The sequence below is a fragment of the Desmodus rotundus genome, chromosome 6, assembly GCF_022682495.2.
Source record: "Desmodus rotundus isolate HL8 chromosome 6, HLdesRot8A.1, whole genome shotgun sequence".
Lineage (NCBI taxonomy): Eukaryota > Metazoa > Chordata > Mammalia > Chiroptera > Phyllostomidae > Desmodus > Desmodus rotundus.
Window position 1 is genome coordinate 43,476,856 of NC_071392.1, and position 21,628 is coordinate 43,498,483.

At 39.5% G+C, this 21,628-nt stretch overlaps 1 protein-coding gene across 1 annotated transcript in view; it reads left to right on the plus strand.

Annotated features, from left to right (window-relative positions):
- Window positions 1-21,628, plus strand: part of MAGI2 (membrane associated guanylate kinase, WW and PDZ domain containing 2) — a 1,366,741-nt gene that overhangs the window by 1,173,651 nt on the left and 171,462 nt on the right. The window contains 1 exon segment of the mRNA XM_053926810.1: window positions 15,478-15,509. Within this exon segment, the coding sequence (XP_053782785.1) occupies window positions 15,478-15,509 (32 nt within the window).

The following is a 21,628-nucleotide window of genomic DNA, read 5'->3' on the forward strand; positions in this document are numbered from 1 at the left end:
AGCAATCTCAGTGGGAACAATCCTTATCCTCCGGGAGAGAGGACAGTCAGGGGACAAATGTCCTTGCCTCGCCATTCGCAGTAGGGAGACTCTAGTGTCTTACCCCCATGGTTTTTCAGAAGATCCACAGAGGGGGACTGAGTCCCGGGTGCTCATAGCAATTACTTGCCTTTTAGAGTGTTTTGCTTCCCGGATTCACTCTCCTCATTCTTCATTTGTGCTTCCTAGGGTCATCCAATTTCTCGTCTCAGGGTCTGCTTGTGGGAGAACCCAAAACTAAAAAGACATCTTTTGTGTTATGTAAAGCATTGATTTACAAACCTCTGTCAGTGAAGTTCCTCCTGAAGACCCACCAACACAGACGTGAGCTCCAACTCATCATTCCAAAATGGACCCAACAAATCTATTTTTCCTTCCTCTCTAGGAAGCCCCATCGGTGATCCTGGGGATAAGAAAGGGAGAAAAGGGAGAAGGAAACAAACAAATTCAATTACACCAAGATTCCCACCACAAAGCAAACCAATTTATTTTTATCTCTTTCTTGTGATTTTGATTATTGAAAAATACATTCAAAAGGCAATCCTGGAAAGATATTTGCACTTTCTCTCCCCTAAGTGATGCTAACCAGGGATGCCAGAACCTGAAATAAAGATTTATTACTTCAAGCCTTAGCTGGTTAAGTTAGTCGATATAGGAAATAAATAAGTTTCATCTTACCTATATTTCAAACCTTAGTTTGTAAATAATGTGTGTATAGTATGTATAACATATAGACAAATAGAGATAAAATTATTCTCTACATTAACAGATTATGCTACTAAGAAGTTCTATTTAAAAATGACATCAGGCCAAAGAATCTCCTATGTGCTTCCTGGCAACACCCCAGTGAAGAGCCAGGAAGACACAGAAAGGAACATGTCAGGAATTCACAGATTCTAGCAATGATGAGACTGCTTAGGTACCTTTTATAGGGCAGTGAGAGCTGTGTTTAACCTTCTCCCCACTGAATAAGCAGTTCTTTTTCACAACTACTGTGTTTCAACCAATTCTGAATTCTCAAATGCCAGACCACAGCATCGCAGACAGTAGAGAGGAGAGGGTAGTGACAAATTGTCTCCTGGGGCATGTGGCACAATTACATGGAGCACTATGGATGAGGGCAGAGCTGTAAGAAAGAAGGCTTCGGGTAGTGTATGGAAACCATCGTAAATTCCAAGCAAACTAAATTAGGAAGCTGTGTTAAGCGAAGTCTCCCTCGGTGTCCAGCAAAACTGTACTCCACCGTTGCCAGTGGAAGTCTGGCTGCCAGCTGTGCACATGTGTTCGCTGTCATGTGAAATGCAAAATGGGTCTTATTTCATTGAGTCATTTAAATGGGCAGCCGTGGAGGCCAGGAGTCTGAATCTGGATAGATCTTCCCTTTTTAAATGAACTGGGGAAAATATTAAAGGCCGGCATAAAGCACATAACAGAATAGTTAAGCATGTGAGAAAGGAATAATTACAATTAGCCTTCAAGATCAGGAGGAAGAGCATGACTGTGAAACACTAAAAAAACAGAAATGGACAGAGCAGCTTGAAAAGCAAACACTAAGCAAAGCGATGCTTGATGAAGTAAAAAGGCCGCAATAAATAACTCTGAGGGGTTTGGAATTACCTCAGAAATTTAAAATGTTCATTAGGATCAGTAAAAGGTAAAACTAATAGTGCAAGAAATTGATGATGTCGAGGTCGACTTGAGGAGCTCTGCAGTGACAGAGCAGCCGGGTTCGAGCTGTATTCCGCATCAGCTGCAGTTGCGGGCACAACACTCTCCTCCCAGTAACACTGCTGTTTACATAGCATCTCAAATATGAGGGTGAGCTGGGGGATTGGGGCACTGTCAGAGTTAGTAGGGGAGGGGAAAGGAAAAGATGAGAGCTCTGATTAGAACCCTTAGACAGAGAGGGAGAGGCATGGCCCACATTTGATAAATACTGATGATTGAAGAAATTAAAAGGTCGAAGAAATTAAAGAGAAAAACTGAAAAAAGGAGTCAAGATCAAATCTACAGATAGTAGAATAGCCTTTGAGCAGTACCTCTCACATGCACATGTGAAACTCCTGGAAATCTTGTTAAATTGCAGATCTGATTCAATAGGACTGGGGTATGGGATTCGGGATTTCTATCAAGCCCCCAGGTAAAGCTGATGCTGCAGGTAGGTGCTCAGACCACATCTGAAGTGGAAAGACTTCAGAGAAAACCTAAAGCAAATATTTTCACTATATTCCAGGAAGAATTAGTTGAAAGAAATTCACACCTAGGCATATTCTAGCAATTTGTAAAGCATTTAAAAGGTTAAAGATCTTATACAATTATTCAGGGAAGATAATGAAAGGTTACTTACAAATGAACAGAAATTGAGTGGATCCAGCCTTGTCCTTTGCATTACTAAATGCCAGAAGACAATGGAAAATTCCCATGGAGTTTGAAAGAAATTGTGATCTAAGAATTCATTAATAAGACTAGAATTTATATGCAAATTCTTAGAAAAGATACCACGTATTTAGGTTTTCTATCATTGCCATAATGAATTATTACAAACAGTGTAAAACAACACAGATTTATTAGTACACATTACTATAGCTCAGAAATCCAGTCTGGGTCTCGCTGGGCTCGGATCACCGTGTTAGCAGAGTGGCATTCTTTTTCGGAGTTTCTAGGGTAGAATCCGTTTGCCTTTTCCAGTTTCTGGATGCCTCTCATATTTCCATGGCTTTTGACCCTTTCCCTCTATCTTCAAAGCCAGCAATGGCAAAGTGATTCCTTTTTGCACTGCCCTCTATCTGTGGCCAGGGAAGCTTCTCCATTTTTAAGGACTTGTGTAATTGGATGGGGCCCATCTAGATAATCCAAGACACTCTCCCAATCTCACATGTCATAGTCCTTAATCCTAACCGTGTCCACAAAACCCCTTTTGTCATGTAAAGTAACACATGCACAGGTTCCAAGGCCTAGGATGTAGTCGTCTTTAGGAGGCCACTATTCTACTTACAAAATCAAACATAGACTGATCCTGAAAATTTTGAGGACACATACTAATAAAGAACCAAAATTCGAAGTCCAAAAATGAGGAAATGGCAACATAAAAGAAACTGTGCTGAGCAGTAAAACCACTTTACTTGGTTAAGTCTAAGTAATCATTGTATAAATAGTGACAGGAAAATGCAAAGTTAAAAACAATTCATAAAAGAATAATTATGCTATAATCACTATAAACTGAGAGTACAGTTTATGCTAGAGCACAAGGACTACTGAGTGAGGTTAGCAGGCTACCTTACTCCTCTAACCAGGGGCAGAAGGAAAAACTGATGGGATTTAAAAAATGATTTGCTTTAAACAAGCCATATTCCATATAGCAAAAGGCAGCTTAAAAGAACTTAACAGGAATCCTAAAGGAGCAAAAAATCTAATACAACTAAGCAAAAAAAAAAATAGTATCTGTTGTGACAATAAATGTTTGAACATCTTTTTTGAAAAGCTGACCTTTATTTTGTATAAAAAGAATTCAAAATGCATCAAAAGCATTAAATGGAATGGTGCACCATTTTATATTGATAAAATATATAATGCATTATTATTTAGTTCTCACAAAAATAATTCCTATTATTTTTAAGTATATTTTATTGATTATGCTGTTACAGTTGTCCCAATTTTTTCTTTTTATCCTCCTCCACCCTGTACGCCCCCATCCTCCAGCATCCCTGCACCTTAGTTTGTGTCCGTGGGTCATGCATATAAGTTCTTTGGCTTCTCCATTTCCTATACTCTTCTTAACCTCCACGTCTATTTTATGCCTACCAATTATGCGTCTTATTCCCTGTACCTTTTCCCTCATTCTCTCCCTCCCCACTGATAACCATCCGTGTGATGTCCATTTCTGTGACTCTGTTCCTGTTCTAGTTGTTTGCTTAGCTTTTGTTTTTGTTTTTTAGATTCAGTTGTTGATAGTTGAGAGTTTGTTGTCATTTTACTGTTCATAGTTTTTGATCATCTTCTTTTTCTTAGATAAGTCACTTTAACATTTCATGTAATAAGGGCTGGTGATGATGAACTCCTTTAACTTGACCTTATCTGGGAAGCACTTTACCTGCCCTCCCATTCTAAATGATAGCTTTGCTGGATACAGTAATCTTGGATGTAGGTCCTTGCCTTTCATGACTTTGAATACTTCTTTCCAGCCCCTTCTTGCCTGCAAGGTTTCTTTTGAGAAATCAGCTGATAGACTTATGGGAACCCCTTTGTAGGTAACTGTCTCCTTTTCTCTTCCTGCTTTTAAGATTCTCTCCTTATCTTTAATCTTGGGTAATGTAATGATGATGTGCTTTGGTATGTACTTCCTTGGGCCCAACTTCTTTGGGACTCTCTGAGCTTCCTGGACTTCCTGGAAGTCTATTTCCTTTGCTAGACTGGGCAAGTTCTCCTTAATTATTTTTTTGAAATAAGTTTTTAAATTTCCTGCTCTCCCTCTTCTCCTTCTGGTACCTCTGTGATTCAAATGTTGAAGCACTTAAAGTTGTCCCAGAGGTCCCTAATCCTCTCCTGATTTTTTTGAATTCTTATTTTTTCATTCTGTTCCAATTGAATGGTTATTTCTTCCTTTTTGTTCCAGTTGATTTGAGTCCTGGCTTCCTTCTCTTCACTCTTCGTTCCCTGTATATTTTCCTTTATTTCAGTTTGTATATCCTTCATTTCTTCTTTCTTTTTGTGACCAAGCTCAAACATTTCTGTGAGCATCCTGATTACCAGTGCTTTGAACTCTGCATCTGATAGGTTGGCTATCTCCTCATTGCTTAGTTCTTTTTCTGGAGTTTTGATCTGTTCTTTCATTTGGGCCATGTTTCTTTGTCTCGGTGGGGTGCCTGTTACGTTGTAAGGGGCAGAGCCTTAGATATTTGCCAAGGCAGGGCAACCCACATTGCTGTGTTGTGGCACTGTCTGTGTGGGAAGGGTCTGAGAGGGAACAGTGTTGCTTGCTCAGCTCTCACCCCACTTTCTGTCACTTCTCCCTGCCCAGAAGTGAATTGGGCTTTTCTGGTGCTGATTCCCATGTGGATGAGTTTGTGTACATTCTAGGATCCCGTGGGCCCCACCAATGGACTCCCCTATGAGACTGGGAGTTTCTCCCGCCTTCACAACCCCCATAGAATTTTACAGCCAGAGGTTTGGAGTCTTTAGTTTCCCAATCAGCTAGTCAGAGCCTCACCCACCTGATCCACTGCCTTGCCTTGCATCCTCTCCACCCAGCTGCCCATCTCTGCCCCTCCTACCAATCTGGATGAATGGTTCTTTAACTCCTTTGTTGTCAGGGTTCCATGCAGTTTGATTTTCTGATGGTTCTGGTGGTTATTTGTTTTTAAATTGGTTGTTATCCTTCTTTTGGTTCTGTGAGGAAGCGAAGCATTTCTACCTATGCCTTCATCTTGGCCAGAACCAAATAATGCCTATTATTATCTTTACTTGGTTGCAGATAAGGAATCTATGCCTTAAAGACAATAGTGGACTTGCTCACAGTCACCCAGATGTGAGCCACAAAGCAAACCCAGGGTCTCACTCAGAGCCCCTGAGTTAATCCCAGTAGTCTAAGCCCTCCCATGTATATGTGAGAACCCATAACTAGAGAGAAGTAGATCTGAGATCAGAATTCAAGTCATTTTTACCCCATATGTTGTGTGCATAAACTCTTTGCTATACTGTCTCAGAAGTGGTTTTTGTGTTTATATCTTTGCCTCAATCCCCTGAACCAAATGTTTCCACACAGGTTATTTTTGCATTCTCCTCCAGCTTCCCTGCATAACCAAAACCCTACAACACTCTCTCCCCCATTGACTTTCCCACCTTCAGGCACTGTAAGTTCTGCTACCCAGTCCCAGCCCTGGCTCTTAGGGGAGACCCATGGGCTTCCCAGCATGGATGTGCTCCAGCTTCTTGGTAAGTTCTTAGATGCTCTTATCTCTCAATTAAGATTAATTTCTTATTTTGTGCCTTAGATGGCATCCTCTCTTATCTCCTCATGAAATAATGTCAGCAATTATCCCCTTTCCTCATGAATCTTCAGGCACAGTCTCTGTTCAGGAACCTCCTCATCTGAATGTAATCATGCTTATACCCAAAGAAGTTTCCCTTCAAAGGGGTTATATACCCCATAGCCACTATGACACTGCCTCTTCAATCTCATAGCCATTTCTTGGTTCTACTTCCTCACTTTCCATTCACTCAAACCCACTGAAACCTGGTTCTGCCTCTGTTGTAGCAGTTAAACCACTCCCACCGAGGCCACTGGTGACCCTCCTGTTGGACAAACTACTGAAAGCCTTGTGTTAGGAATATTTTCCTTTACTACTTCTGGAAACTTTCTCTTTGCTTAGCTCTCTGTTACTCCTCAGACACCTCATTAATTCTTCTGTATACCGTAAGGAGTTCTCTTTTCATACTGTACAACTTTGTTGCATTATTTTAAGTTTAACCTGACTTATTAGATCTCTAACCTGTTCCCTCTACTGACTACCAGACAATAGAACCAACTACTGCATGCAAACTTAAAAATGTAGTTCAAACTACATTTGGATCCAAACTCACAAAAAGCACTTTTAACTCAGTTTTCCCATAATCATACTTGCTAGGCTCCACTCTAGGAAGCCTCTTCCCTGTATTTCTTACCTCAGCTAATGACACCATCATCCATCCAAGTTCCAAGACAAAAGTCACCATAGATTTTATCTCCTCCATTATACTACTCCCAGCAAATCACCATGCCTTACCAGTTCTCCTAGGTATCTTGTGAGTTTGTCTCTCCTATTCTCCTCACCCTTCACCACTATTTTTAATTCATTCAAATGTGTTTATATAAGTATCTAATGTGTCAGCATTGTGCTAAGTACTGGGAGGACATTGTGAACAAATAGTAATGAACACTCCCAAAATGGAATTTATACATCAGTTGGGGACTGGACATAAATTGGACACTAACAAACATAATAATGTGACTATGATTTCATAAATATAATTACAAATAGTGGCGGGTATCATATAATGGAAAATACAGGATGCAAAGAAAAATTGCATTAGAGAACTTTGATTTAATATAAAGTCAGGGACATCTCCCCTGAGGAGTGATATTTCAGCTGACACAAACAAAAAGGGTCAGAGATAGCTGTGTGAAGAGTGACAAAGGCAAGGCAAATGGAATTAGCTTGTGCAAAGGGCCTGTGGTTGGAGAGCATGGCTTAGTCAGGGAGCTTGAGGGAGTAAAGACGAGTAACCCATACGGTGTCTGGGGAGTAAGTAATTGGGATGGGCCACTATTTGGGAGGGAACAATTTATGTAGAGACTTTTGTGTTTTACCCTAAATGCTATGGGAATCTACTGAAGGATTTTGAACATGATTCGATTCTGTTACACCAGCAAATTTGCTGTTGCTTCTGTTCAGGCAAGCAATGATGGTGGGTGTGGATCACAGTGGCAGCTGTGCAGATGCAGAGAAGTGGGTTTGAAATAGATTTTGGAGGTAGAATAGACAGAATTTGGTGATAAGGAAATTAGAGAGGGGGGATATTAAAAATGACTCTCATATTCCTATCTTAGAAACTTGGAGGATCAAAATAGGGAAGAGAAGAGATTTGGGAGAAAAGATCAAAGGTTCCACTTTTGCTATGTTGAATTCATGGTGCTTGTGAGACACTCACAATTCAATATGTATTTATTTAATGTTGATGTAAAATACCAAAACAGACACCTAACCTGTCTTAAATTACTTAAAGGTGTTTCTAGATTTTTTTCTTGAAAAAAAACCCTTCCTCATTCATCATTATACATTCATCATTTTAAAATACATATGACTTTCAGAATCAGAATTTCTTATTTGCAAGTGATGGCAGTGATAATAGCACCAGGTGTTAGACCGGTGGAGTCATACCAGAGCTTGGTTCAGCAACGTCAGTACTTCAGTTCTGGCTAGAAAAAAGTTCAGGGCCAAGACTCAAACTCTAAAAGAAAGTTTATTTAGAAAGTCACAGAGGTAGAAGAAGTGAGCTGTAGAAGAAATGGGCTCAGGAAATAAGTTACAGAGACAAAACAAGGGCCCCTTGGAGCTCAGGAGAGAGAAGGTAAGGGGTGAAGGTAACTGCCTGGCTGGGGAGGTTGGGAATAAGGGGACAGAAAAGACAATGGTGTTCCCCTGAGAGGGAGAGCATGACGGACCCTCCATTTAAGGCTGGAGATATTAGGGAAGGTCCCAGGGGAGGATATAAATAGAATATTCATCAGCTTTTCAGGTGTGTCCTTTCAGGGTTGTGGTGTCCACTGATTGGTCGGTGCCAGAGCACACAAAGGCATTAGTCATTGCACCTGGTCCTGAGGCAGCTATGGCGTCACTCTGTCTGCTTTTGCTGCTTTTCTGGGCCTGCAGCTGAAACACAACTGAGGCCTGGATGTTATCCCTAGAGGCTAATGCCCAAGGGAATGCTGGTTGAAGGGTCTGCATGGAAGTCATATGAGGCCACTCTTCTGCCCCTTGTTCATCCTCCATGGGGATCTACTGTATGACTAGCAACAGGCCAGGGGAAAAAAGGTAAGGAAAGGGTCCAAACCACATGACCAGCGATAAGTTAGGGGAGGAAGGATCAGCCTGGGAGTGAGGGCCCTGTTTTCCCATTTTTGTTCGTTGCTGGGCACTTGGGGCTTCCATCCCGGTGACATTCTGTACCTGGCCGTCATCCTTGCTCTGCTCATGCCTGTCTAACTGCCTACCGCACAAGCACTGATACCCTTCCATGTTTTCTTTGCCAGCTGTGTACAGGGTGCCATCATAATACAGAGCAGTTTCTCTCTTCATTGCTCTTGGTCTTGTTCAGGACATAAAGATAAAGCCCTTTGTAGTTGTTAATATTTTCTGCAAAACTCACCTCACTGAGCTTTAGCTTCTCTGACACTATTCTTCTTCCAGTCCATTCCTTTATTCCTGTTCGAGCTGTCCACCAGGTCTGCTTTATTTAGAACATATCCTTTATGTAGTCGAGTTTATCAAAAGACAACACATGCAGGCTTATCCTCTCTAGATACTCATTGGGATTTCTTGAGATGGTCTGATTATTCGGTCCATAAGAAACAAAGCCAGGGGGAAATGGCCACGTGAAAACACTTTATAGTGTTTGTTTAGGAGAAAAAAAACTTTTATTTTAAAGATGCAGAGAGAATCATTGTTAAAGCATTGCAGAGAAATCTGTTTTTAAACAGATTCTCCAGGCTATAGGTGGCAGCCAATTTGACATTTTCTTTGCAAACTGACTGTTTTGCTTGGCTGGAACATGGTGCTATGAGGCCTGGGTACCGCCAGGAGTGTATTGTGTGTCCCGTTCTTGCTTAATGGAAGGTCATTTCTTGGCCCCGGTCAGTTTCATTAAGAAGAATTGCCCTTTTACTGACTTCAAATAGCTTAAATAAATTACCTAAAGGAACTGCAGGGTTTAGCCCATTTAATGAATTTTAATAAGAAATACATGAATCAGTCAAAAACCAGAAAAAAAAGTGAATAACATTGAACTAGTTTTAATGGAAATTAGCTCATTACCCTGCTGGCTTACATTCACCAAAGGCTGAATTTTTTATGGAAAATTTGCCAGGCTGCGGGAAAATGGGAGGATCTTTAAATTAAAGATTAACCGTATTAGTGGTATTTTTCTCCCTCAAATTAGCCCTAACTGCAGATACTAAAAACGCTGGGGCTTTTTTCCCCTTTGGGAAACTTTAAAAAAAAAATGTTCCCTCTAATGGAAGTTTCTCACAGTCCCTGAAATACTTCCAGAAATGTAGTAGGAAACATGGGTTTCCTTTTTGCTTCCAATATTCTATCAGACAGAATAACCTGAGAGTCAGAAGGGTCTGCATGGGTGTGCAGGCGAGTCTCCTGTCTTCCAGCAGGACTCCACAGGGTCTGGGAAAACATTTCTTTCTTTCTCTTATTTTCTCTCACACTCATATGATATGCACATGCTTTTGTTCTCCCTTTCTTCTTTATTTTCTTCTTTTTTATTGCTGTTTTTTAATCATGGTGAAATATACACAACATAAAATTTGCCATATTAACCATATTTAAGTATACAGTTCAGTAGTGTTAAGTACATTCACATTATTTGTCTTCTTTCTTTTTTAAGCAAAACAGCACACGGCTTTTAATAACCCAGGGTGTGGACATTTTCAGTGAAAGAAGTCTTTATTTCAAAGTGATTCCTACTCCTTTTCTATTACTTAAGGAAAACGAGAAATAGAAAGTGTTTCCCCTGCATCTCTATCATTTTTAGAATTGTAGAACCCCCTATAAAATACCTGAAACTGTAATGGTAATCTTCAAAACCAGAGTTGTATGTTGTAGCAAATACTTCAGATGAAGGAGAAACCATTTCACATTCTGCACGTGGGAGTTCAGTCTAGCAAATGGAATACAGAGGCATATTGGAAGATTTAGTTCTGTTTGGGGAAATTCTTAGAACCCTCAAAAAAATTGCCTTGGTGTTATTCCAAATTGATCACAGTGGGACTCTGCGATTAAATTGGTCTTCATTGCATTTTGGTCGCTTATTCGAATTGGGGTGGTTTTAAGAAGTTCATCATCTTGTTGCCCTGTGAAAGTAAATAATGGTAATAAAAATTTTTACCTAATAACTCATAAATACACACTGGAAAGGGGCTCTCCCTTCAGAGCTACTGTAAATATACTGACATCCTTTCATGTAGGGTATCATGTGTCAGAAAAAGTAGGTTCTGAAAACAGTCGCTGTGTGGAGTTCCTCTTGGGATAAGGCAGTGTTACTGAACAGTCATCAAGCAATTTGAAAACAGGCCTTTGTGAAGTGGGGCCTTAGTCAAAGCTACCAGTGAACAGCCAACCAATACAATCCAATGACCTGTATAGCGAAGAAATGTTCCCGGGTTTCTCTGAAGCAAGATTCTTGACAATCAAACATAGTGGGGGGTGGGGGGAGGTGTAAGAAAAAGAAATATTAAATATTTTCTGGGGATTTTACTGAATCAAATGGATATTACCTGCAGTAGATGTTACAATTGCATTTTTATTCCCAAGTGGATGTCCAGGACATGTTACTGCTAGGATGTTCTGATTTAGCAAATAAAAATACAGAATGCACTCTGGCTGATGTGGCTCTGTTGGTTAGAGCATCCTCCTGTAACCAAAAGGTTGCAAGTTCGATTCCTGGTCAAGGCACATATCTAGGTTGTGAGTTTGATCCCTGGTCCAGGCACAGCGTGTTTGACCCCAGTCCAGATGTTCACAATCCCCAGTCTGGCCTCCACTCCCCAGTCTGTGCTCCGATCCCCCACCCAGCTGTATGTAGGAGACAACCAACTGATGCTTCTCTCTTGAATCAGTGTTTCTCTTTTTCTCTCTCCCTTCCTTTCTCACTAAGAGCTATGAAAAAAATGTCCTTGATTAAGGATAAAAAAAGAAAATTTAAATACAGAATTCCCAGTTAAATTAATTTCAGATAAATAACAAATAATTTTTTAGTATAAGCATCTCCTCTGCAATGTCTTGTATAATATATAAGACAACTAACAAATTATTTGTTATTTATATGAACTTCAAATTTAACTGGGGCATAATATAATTTATCTTATAATCATTTCTTATAGTTTACTAAAAATTATACTTCGTTGACATGTAGAACTTAATTTAAGTTTCAACATGAAGTCATTGCTGTCTTCCATTTTCCAGTACCAGAATTTCTTGTCTATTTGCATTGTGCTTCTGTTTCTCCACCAATCTCACAATGCCTTTAGGTACAGAATTTAAAATATATTGCAGTTTTATTTCTTGTTCTAAAGAAGACAGATTTTAGAGATCTAATTCAGTTTTGTGTTTTTTGCTTAATGCATCTGAATTTTCTTATCAGCTGCACCTAAATATTTCCACTTTATTTTTTCCTTTAATGTTTTTACTCATGTTTCAGTTAGCTAGTCACTGTTCCTTAAGGTCTTCAACTTTTTCGTGGTCCTAAGAATCAGGATTATTTAATACATTTGCATTTGTATACACCACAGTAAATGATCAGTGTGGAAAGCATAGGTCATTATAAAGAAATTTTAATCCCATAAAGGAATTATACCACTTCCTATAGAAATAGGGGAAATAAAGGCCAAAAATAAACTAAAACATACAGGAACTGTTGTTGTTATTTTATAGAAAAAGCTCTTTTACTTTGAACTTGGTTTTATAAAGAAGACTGTCAGCTCTGAAAGGCTTGAGGAGAAGCCATCTCTATACCCGGTCCGGCCCCTCTGAAGGTGGGTGGTGAGGAGCCAAGAGTGATCACCTCAACCAACAAGCCTACCTCGCTTCTGTGATCCATCTCCAGCCAGAATGATCTCAGAAAAAGAAGCACTGCAGAAATAGGATTTAAAAATGTTATTTTGTTTGGGGGGTTTTAATGTTAATTGGACTATAGAAAGTTTTCTAGAGGAGCCATCCCTACAAAAATTATTGCACATTTATAATATATGATAGTTTAACCCACACTATTATAATATTTCTCTAGCTCTTGCAATGAAGTTGAGTAGAAAATTGGAATTTAATCATGTAGAAAACTCGGCCTTCTGGCTTAAACAAGCCAAATTGGGTATATCCAAAATAGATATTTTCTATTCATCTTAATTTAAATGTTTAAAACATGATTGATAATTTGCCAAAGAAACACAAAGGATCATGTAAGTTGTAAGAAATCTATTCTGATGCTATTTCTTACTTCCTAAAATTACTCGCTCCATAGCAAGCAGCTTCTTTTTGACAGTGACTCAGTAAAAAGCCTCTGCAGCAGAACGCAGCATTAGAAACACTGGAGGAACGGCCGCGCTGGGAGCAGGAACTACGTCCGGAGGTGTGCCAATGGTCTGAGGTTCCCCTGATGAAACAGCCTTAAGAGGATGGGAAGCCAAAGTGCCTGTGATGAAAGGGAGTCAAATTAAATGTCCCTCTCTCCATGTCTGATCTTGACCAGTGTCCCTCTAGCCCATTTTAGTTCTGGCACCGTAACTGCCGAGAGGTCAGATGATTGCACACGCTCTGCAGACGAAATTATCGTCCTTTGAGATAATGTCCCATGTGGAGATGAGAGCTCCATAATAGAGGAACCATTCTCAATACATCTGTATCAAAGTCTAGGAAACTCCCAGCCCCTAACAAATGTAAAATAGCAAATACTCAAAATCTTTTCGGGCTCTCAAGGAAGGTTATAACACAAAGAAAGCAGAGGAAATAATTGAATGTTTTGGCATTGTGAGAATATATAAATGACATTGTTTCTCAAAAGAACTTTTGCTGAAAATTCCATAAAACAGCAAATACATTTTATCCTTCACAGGAAATGATGGTTAATTGGCCAATAATTTACAGGATTTTTTTTGCTTTAAAATTAGTGGTCAAACTGTTTTCATTGGTATTTTATAGAACAAAATCAAAGGTGATTAATATGTTTACTTATCTGTAATTTTTACTCTGAGATATTTCCAAAAAGGATGGGATTAAATCCTTATAATTACATTAATCAAACCACACTTTGAACAGAATTTTTTTTTCATTAGTTGGAAAGAGAGATAAGAACATCCAGAGTATATGAGAAAAAGAGTAACTCTACAAATCTCCTTAGGTAAGGTGGCTATTACTCTTGAATTTTAAATTTACCTCTGGGTTCCAAGAAAAGCTGAGAAATGATGGATTATAGACTTTTACTCTTTTCATAAAATGAAGCATCAGTTCTTCACAATGGTGCATTGAGATACACTCAGTATTTATGTATTGCCTGCATTGGATTGTTTAAGCGCTAGATAATCGTGTGTTCAGGTTTCTCTATGTATTTCCTATAAATGGGTTATAGTTTTCAAATATTCCCATTTTGTACAATTCCCAGTTTTAAAGGTGTAATATACTATATGTATATAACATAGTTTCAATATTTCATTTTTAATTGGGCATTTTACCAGATACCCCTAACATTACAATGAGTGAAGTTGTTGAAAGGGGGACTACACGATATGAAAAGAATTTTGTTTTGTACCCTGGATTATGTTTTGGCTTGTCAGAGCCAATATGTGGCAGCCCCTCCACCACCGCCCCAATTATGTTAAAGCTTGTTTTTACTACCATTTTTTCAAACTGATACAATATGATTAAATAATAATAAAGGAAAAAAGAAAAGGGAATTAATCTGTCTTTTATATTTAATTATCATTTTTAAATGCATCATTTTATTTTATTTTTATTGAATTAATTGGGGTGACCTAGTTAATAAAATTATATAGGTTTCAGGAGGGCAATTCTATAGTATATCCTCTGTATTCGTTACCATGTGGTCACCACCGCAAGTCAAGTTCTCCCTGCCCCCAACCCCCATTCCCTCTGGGGATCACCATTCTGTTGTCTGTGAGGTTTGTTTATTTGTTTTGCTTATACTTTTAATTATCTTAATGGTCATTTGTATCACAGAGTCAGTCCATACCATATGTGATAATAGAAAGTTGAAAAAAACATGGCTTTGATGACACATTATACATTCATTAAAAAAAGATTTGAGCTGTTTCTTCATGCAAAACAATGTGCTAACACTAAGGCGTAAGAGATGAGAGAGAAAAGAAGAGAGAAGAGACAGAGAGAGAGATAAAGTAGATATAAAATAAAATAAAATAGGTATAATATAATAGATATCTGCTCTAGAGAAGACCTCAGTGGGAGAACAGTTCCATAAAAGTTAGAATCTGATTCACAGTGCAGGTATACACATTATTTTGAACTGGAGGACTAATGAAGGCTCGGTGACTGATTTTTAAGTACATTAGACAGAATTACTTCTTTTTAATTGTTTTTCAATTACAGTTGACATTCAATATTATTTTATTTTGGTTTCAGGTGCACAGCATAATGGTTAGACATTTATGTAATTTACAAAATGATCCCCCTGATGAGTCTAGTACCCTGGCACCAAATAGTAAGAAAGGTGTTTATTTACCTTTAAAAATCTAAAGTTCTATCTCTCTTCTCCTCTCTTTCTCTGTGCGTCTCTATCCTCTCGCTCCTCTCCCCCTTCTCCTTTCCCTCTCCTCTTTCCTCTCTCATTCTCCAGCCAGGGCTGTGCCACAGAGACCCCTAGGAATGACTCAGCGTTAGACTTGGAAAATGGCTGGCCAGTTGCCACACAGTTACTCACTCGCTCTGTGCCTCACAATCCTCAGCTGCAAATTTTCAAAAAATGTCTTCGAATCATTAATTATTTGGCTCCTTAAAGAAAACTATACAGCCAGACCTAATTTTTTGTGGTTTTTATTGTTTGCTGTTAACTAATTTAAAGTGACTCGCAATTATTTTAATATCATGCCACCCATAAGTGGTGGTAGGGTATATTTTCAAAGTTCAAACATTGTTTTCTTTATTACAGGTTTCTTTTCTCCATGGAAAACTCCAAAGCCTGTAAGTTGGAATTATTATGCTTCTTTCTTTATTTCTAGTTATTATTGCAATTCCATTAATGAGAGTCAGTGAATTGGGTGACCTCAAAATCTCTTCCACCTCTGAGATTCTGCGATGTCAAAACAACAAGCCCTCTGTGTCCTTTTTGTCATGTATTTGTCCCACAAACATAAATAACTCATCTTACTTTCCTATACAATCATGGCTGCCTGTTTAGTAATAAGTATTCTGACAAAATGAGCATTAGCACTATTCGTTACAGGGTGCTGAAAATCCTTTAGAAACCTTTTTTATTTCCCCTGTCAGAAATACTTTAGTCTTTATAACATGGATTTTTAGAAACAATGAAAATTACAGGCCCAGGGGTCTTAACCTTCAAGTTAGATGTGGTCCAAAATAAATTTAGATCTGTATATCGTGTGTACATGTAGTTACATTGTAATATACACAATACATACATAAAATATGTGTGTATGAGGGGGGACCCAAAAACCCAGAATTTATTTATTTAAAAAATTATGTATTTATTCTTACATGTTTAAACTTCAGTCATCTTCAAAGTACTCTCCATTTGATGCAGTACACCTATCGAGATGTTTTTTCCACTGTCAGAAAGGTTTTGGACTCACCAATTTCGATGCTTTTTGGTGCTTCTGCCTTTTGTTTGTTTTTTCACCTCTTCCACATCAGCAAAACATTTCCCTTTGAGGACTGTTTTTCATCTGGGGAAGCAAAAAAAAAGTCACTCAGGGCAAGGCTGGGTGAATAGGAAGGGTAGGACATGGGGGAGTCAATGCCATTTTTGGTCAAAAATGGGTGAACACTCAGTGCAGTGTGGGCAGGTGCCTTTGTAAATCACCCATCATGAAAGGGGCAAACGCTTGTTGAAAGAGTCTTCAAAAAAAATTCACTGAAGCCAAATGCAACCTCTCACAACACCAGCTGGTACACTGATACAATGGGTTCCTAGAACGCTCACCTAGCAGAAGAAGCTCCCTCTCTCTCTCTTAGAAAGAGAGAGATTCCCCCCACCCCACCCACCCACCCTCCACCACCAAACCTGACAATCACTCAAAATGATGCTTCTGAATCCTCAGATACTGGTCATCTCCACCGTTACCTAACCTCTCAGGGCCTAGTTATTTTATTAATCATCCTGCAATTTTGATGCCAATGTAGGAGGCTGATGGACTTTAATAATCCTTTTGTGAGGCTTGGTTAACCCAGTTGGCTTTGCAATAATAAATGATCTTTGCTTGCCATTAGATTGAAACTAGTAATTGTCCAAGTCCCAAGAGGAAGGATTGGTTTTCCAGGGTCCCATTTTATAGTGTATTAGGATACACTACCCAGACTGGAATATGTAAAACCCATGACGAGAAGGGTGTGTAGCAAAGTGATTCCACCTACTTCTTTTCTTTCCTGTGACTGTAATGAGCTCTGAAGAAAGTCTGAAGAAAGACTAGTGTGGCCAGTGAGTAGGGAATTCTTGAGTTAATTTTGTGTTTCTCTTACTTCTTTTACTGAGGGAATATTCAACTGCTTGATTTTCTCATTTTAGAAATGGAGATAATAGAATTTTACATACTTTTCTAATGCAATAACTGGCTTAATTAAATATCATGTCCTGAACATGGTTTGAAGGGGTAGAAACAAAGTATTATTGAGCCTCATACTATGCCTGATCCCAGGCTTCTCTCAAAGGGAGATGAGGAAACTGGGAGTTGGAGTGAGGAGCTGATGGGGTCAGGGCTGCATTCTCACCAAGCTGTCCTCATTTTGGAGTTGGTTCATTTGGTCCACAAAGAATATCCAGTGGGAAAACCATACCGTCGTTGGGCCTAGTAAACCACTTAGTGATTATGTGATTTTGAAAAGAGGTATTTAAAAATGTTTGAAATGAAATTTGTTTTATCTTGGCCAAAATCTAAATAATTCTTCTTTTCATCACCAAAGTTAAATCTGTACCCTGTGGTTATACACACCTTTATCTAATTTAACAAGGAACCTTGCAACCTCATCATGGTGCTACAGTTATGCAATTTAGTGATTTCCTTATATGCACCACATTTAACCAAATTACCCCACTTGGCATAATCACAGCATTTGCTGTCATTAAAGTAATTACATCCATAGTCAATAATTCCAAAAAAAGGTTTTATAGAACTCAGTTTACATTTAATCCTGAACCCATGCGCCCATGCAAAAGTTAAAGGTTGGCCAGGTCCGAGGCTGAGTGAAGATAGATGACTGAGTGAAGGCAGAGCTAATGTAGCTGTCAGAAATTCTGTAGACCGACGACTGTATAATAAGAGGCAGTATGGTATCTGATTTAGGGTGCAGGCTCTGAAGGCATCCTGCCGGGGTTCAGATTTTCCTTCTAGCTCTGTGACCTTCAACAAGCTGCTTAAGCTCACAGTATCCGAAGCTCTACCCCTGAACATGGGGACAATAATAATATTCCACTCATGCAGTTGTTGTGAAGAGCTTATGAGTTAATCCATGTAAGGTGCTTACATGTTGAGCTCTAAAACATAAACTACTAAAAAATAAAATAAATATAAACTACTGTCATTCTAGAAAGCAGATCCTTTATGTATAAATTAAGTAAATCAATCACTTTATGAAAGACTGTGGCTTGCTAAACTATTCATTTAAGCAAATATATAAATATATACCCACGGTATATGGATGTATACACTTTCTCCTCTGAGGAGGATTCATGATATCCTTGGTCAAGATAAGGAAATGTTATCCTGAACATCTCTTCTCCTTCTAGTTCTGTGTTGCTTACTGACCTTCTTCCATCCTTCTGATCCACATCGTAAGCCAATCCACATCAAAATAGTCACTTCCCATTTAACAAGTAAGACCCTAATTATAGTGAGTTCTCATTCCCTCCACCTGGAAGGAATCCAACTTCATTCTTCATGTACAGAATCAAGCCAAATGCCTTGATCTCCCAGCCCTGCCCTAAAATAGTGAGCAGGTATGTCTATACTACCCCAGCTTCTATAGAAAGCAAGGAGTTTCTAAAGAGAGTATTTCATGAATTTTGGGGAAGGATTTGCCTTATTCACAAGCCGTCTATTCCTAGTGTACACCCTAGAATCAGAAAGTACGCTTTAAAAAATTAATCATACCCTAATCGGGTTTTTCCATTTACTGTTTGATTCTCCCATGGTAGCCTGTATGTCTACTCTGTCCACTGATATTTAGGTGACTGCCCTCTCCCACAGTCAGGCATTCATTCATTCACCAAGACCAGCAGAGATAAAAAAGTTTCTCCCAGATATAGAAAACAACTTTACTTTTCTTTCTCTAGTGAGGTGTTTATAAATGTCAGCCTAGGTGTAGACGCCACTGGGACTGGACATGACACAATCAGAAGCCTTGTTGAGAGGAAGCTTGGCTGGCTCCACAACTCTAGACAGGTCATGGCCAGAATGTCAAGTGAGACCCATGACCTGGACACCAGGACAGGATCAGAATCTAGGGGATTCATTGAATGTTGACAGGAACATGTAAGCACAGAGAGTCCCAGTTAGAAAGCAGAAGTCCAGAGACCAGGTTGTTAAGAAAGAAGGGAGAAATCAGCAGAGGCCACCCTTCACAAGGTGCATTAGATCAGCACACAGCCCCGGGGAACAGGGGCTGACCTCTGACCCCAGGGCAGTGTCTGGCTCTGTGATCTTTCCTGTGGGAGCTGAGAAATAACTCAATTTGGGGGTTGTGTTACAGGACTCTGAGTCTGCGGTTTCAGTAATTTCACGGCCACAGTGACTTTCTGCTCTACAGTCTTCTAAGAAACCCTGGCAGAGTGACTTCAGGGTTGATGAAGGTCACAGTGAGATGTTATGAAATTACTTTACTAAGCATGAACTGGACTCTTTACTAGTCCCCCCATCTCTGGGCTAACACAATTGTAAAATTCGTCAATCTGCCACAGAAACTTCCCCAAACAGTGCCCAACGCATCATTTGTTCTGTAGTTTTAAGAATGTTTTTAGAAATGCTGATGTTTCACCTAAAGCATGTTTGCTCCAATGACTGCACATGAACGATACATACACGACAAGACCTGGGTGGGTTGTCAATAACCCTGACTGAAAGATGGGAGAAAGAACTGGAGACTTGCTGCATCTCTGTGGTGACAAGTGGGATACTGCAGCTACTCAGACCATGTTTCTAACTTACTCACTTTTTAGAATGTAATATCTTATGTTTGGAAACAGGAGGGGGAAAGTCACTGCCAGAATGCCTCCGTGTAATACCTAAGGTCAAAGTGAAAAAGGAATATGGCTTTAGCCACAAACATGGGACTTCCCATCACAGCAAAGACGCCCAGAATGGATGACCAAAGGAACCCAGAATGGCCTCCTACATGAAATTTGCTATCAAATGAGTTATGAAGTATATATTTTAAAATTTTTTACTAAATGGGGGAAAAAGGCCAAAAGTTAGCTAAAACTCTAAGGAAAGTTACCAGTTATTCCTCTCAATGTGTTCTTATGTAAAAAAGCATTCTGTCATATGTGGTTCTGACCCAGGGCCTGCCACTGACAGCTGCTAGACCTCTTTGCACTTCTGGAGATTATGTTTAATATTAGGGGTTTGAACTCGACTGAGGTTCTTCCATCCTTGTTAGCTACAGAACCTTTGCTCAAATGAAATCTTTGTCAGTGGCACATACAGAAAACAAATGAAAATGAAGCCACTTGTCTTAGTCTCTTCAGACTGTTATAAAAAACTACCATAGACTAAATGGCTTATATACAACAGAATTTATTTCTCACAGTTTTGGAGACTGAGAAGTCCAAGATCAAGGCAGCCACAGATTACAAAGTCTGGTGAGAACCCTCTTAACAGATGGCTGAGTTTTCTCTGTAATCTTACCTTGCAGGAGGGACTAGAAAGGTCTCTTGGGTTTCCTTTGTAAGAACACTAATCCCATTCGTGAGGATCCAAACATTTAGATCATAGCACCAATCTTATTGGAAGGAATGTCCATAACCTATTTCTTTCCTAATTTGCTGGGTCACCTGACCCCTGCCATAGTCTGAGGTAGGGGAGCAGGTCTCACAGTGTCACATGGTATGTCACACAGTGCCCTGTACAGCACATAGTATCTCACATCCCCCCCAGCTTTAAAATACTTAATCACTGAGAGGTGGGAGTTGGCATCAAAGCCCTGGCCAAAATATAGCCTACGTGAAAACAAAGCAGGACCATACAGTAAGGGACAGAAAGTTATAATTCTGTAAAGCTCAAAATAGTGTGTATCAAAACTGGTTTTAGAAAAAAGAACAAGTGACCATATTTTTTTGATGATTTTATTCATTCACTAAACATTTTCTGAGTACTTACTACATGTTGGTAATACAACAATGAGAAAATCTGCATCCCTTGCAGCCTCTGTCCCCAACATGATCTATTTGAGGAGACTTGTAATTATAGCTGGGTGTGATGAGTGGTGAGAAGGGAGGAGAGGGTGCTGGAGGAGCGCCAGGAGGGACACGTAACCAGATCAGGAATGGTCAACAAGCATCTACAAGAAGAGGAGATGCAGCATCTGAATCTAATAGACAGGTAAAATGAGGGAGGGATTTGGAAGAGCAGAAAACAGGTAAACTTTGCAGGTAGAAGGAGAAGTTAAGAAAGTATGCAAAGGTTCACGTCAGGAGATCACCCCATGGATCCTAGGGGACGAGAGGAGAGGCCATCAGTAGATATGAGAAAGGCAGCAGAATCTGGGTCAGGGAGTCACTCATGTCCCACCATGGGGGGTGGCCTTTCTCCTGAGCACCATGCTGACCCAATGCAGAATTTTAGGCAAGAGAGTAACCTAATCTAATTTTTACACAAAGTAGGTTTATTCAAAGCAGAAAAGTAGCAGGTAAGTTTGAATGAGGAATCAGTTGACCAATGAATGAAGGTGAAGTTGGTGGTGCCAATAGGTGGTCTCAATGAACCTGGCTTTTTCCCTGATAAGAAGATGTTAGCCCCAGCTTTATGTACCTCACGAAGCTAGGGTGAGGATCAAAGAAGACGATGTCTGTGAAAGGACCCAGTAGACTGGCAAGTGTCCCATGGACCTTTCATAAATTATGGTGGTAGCAA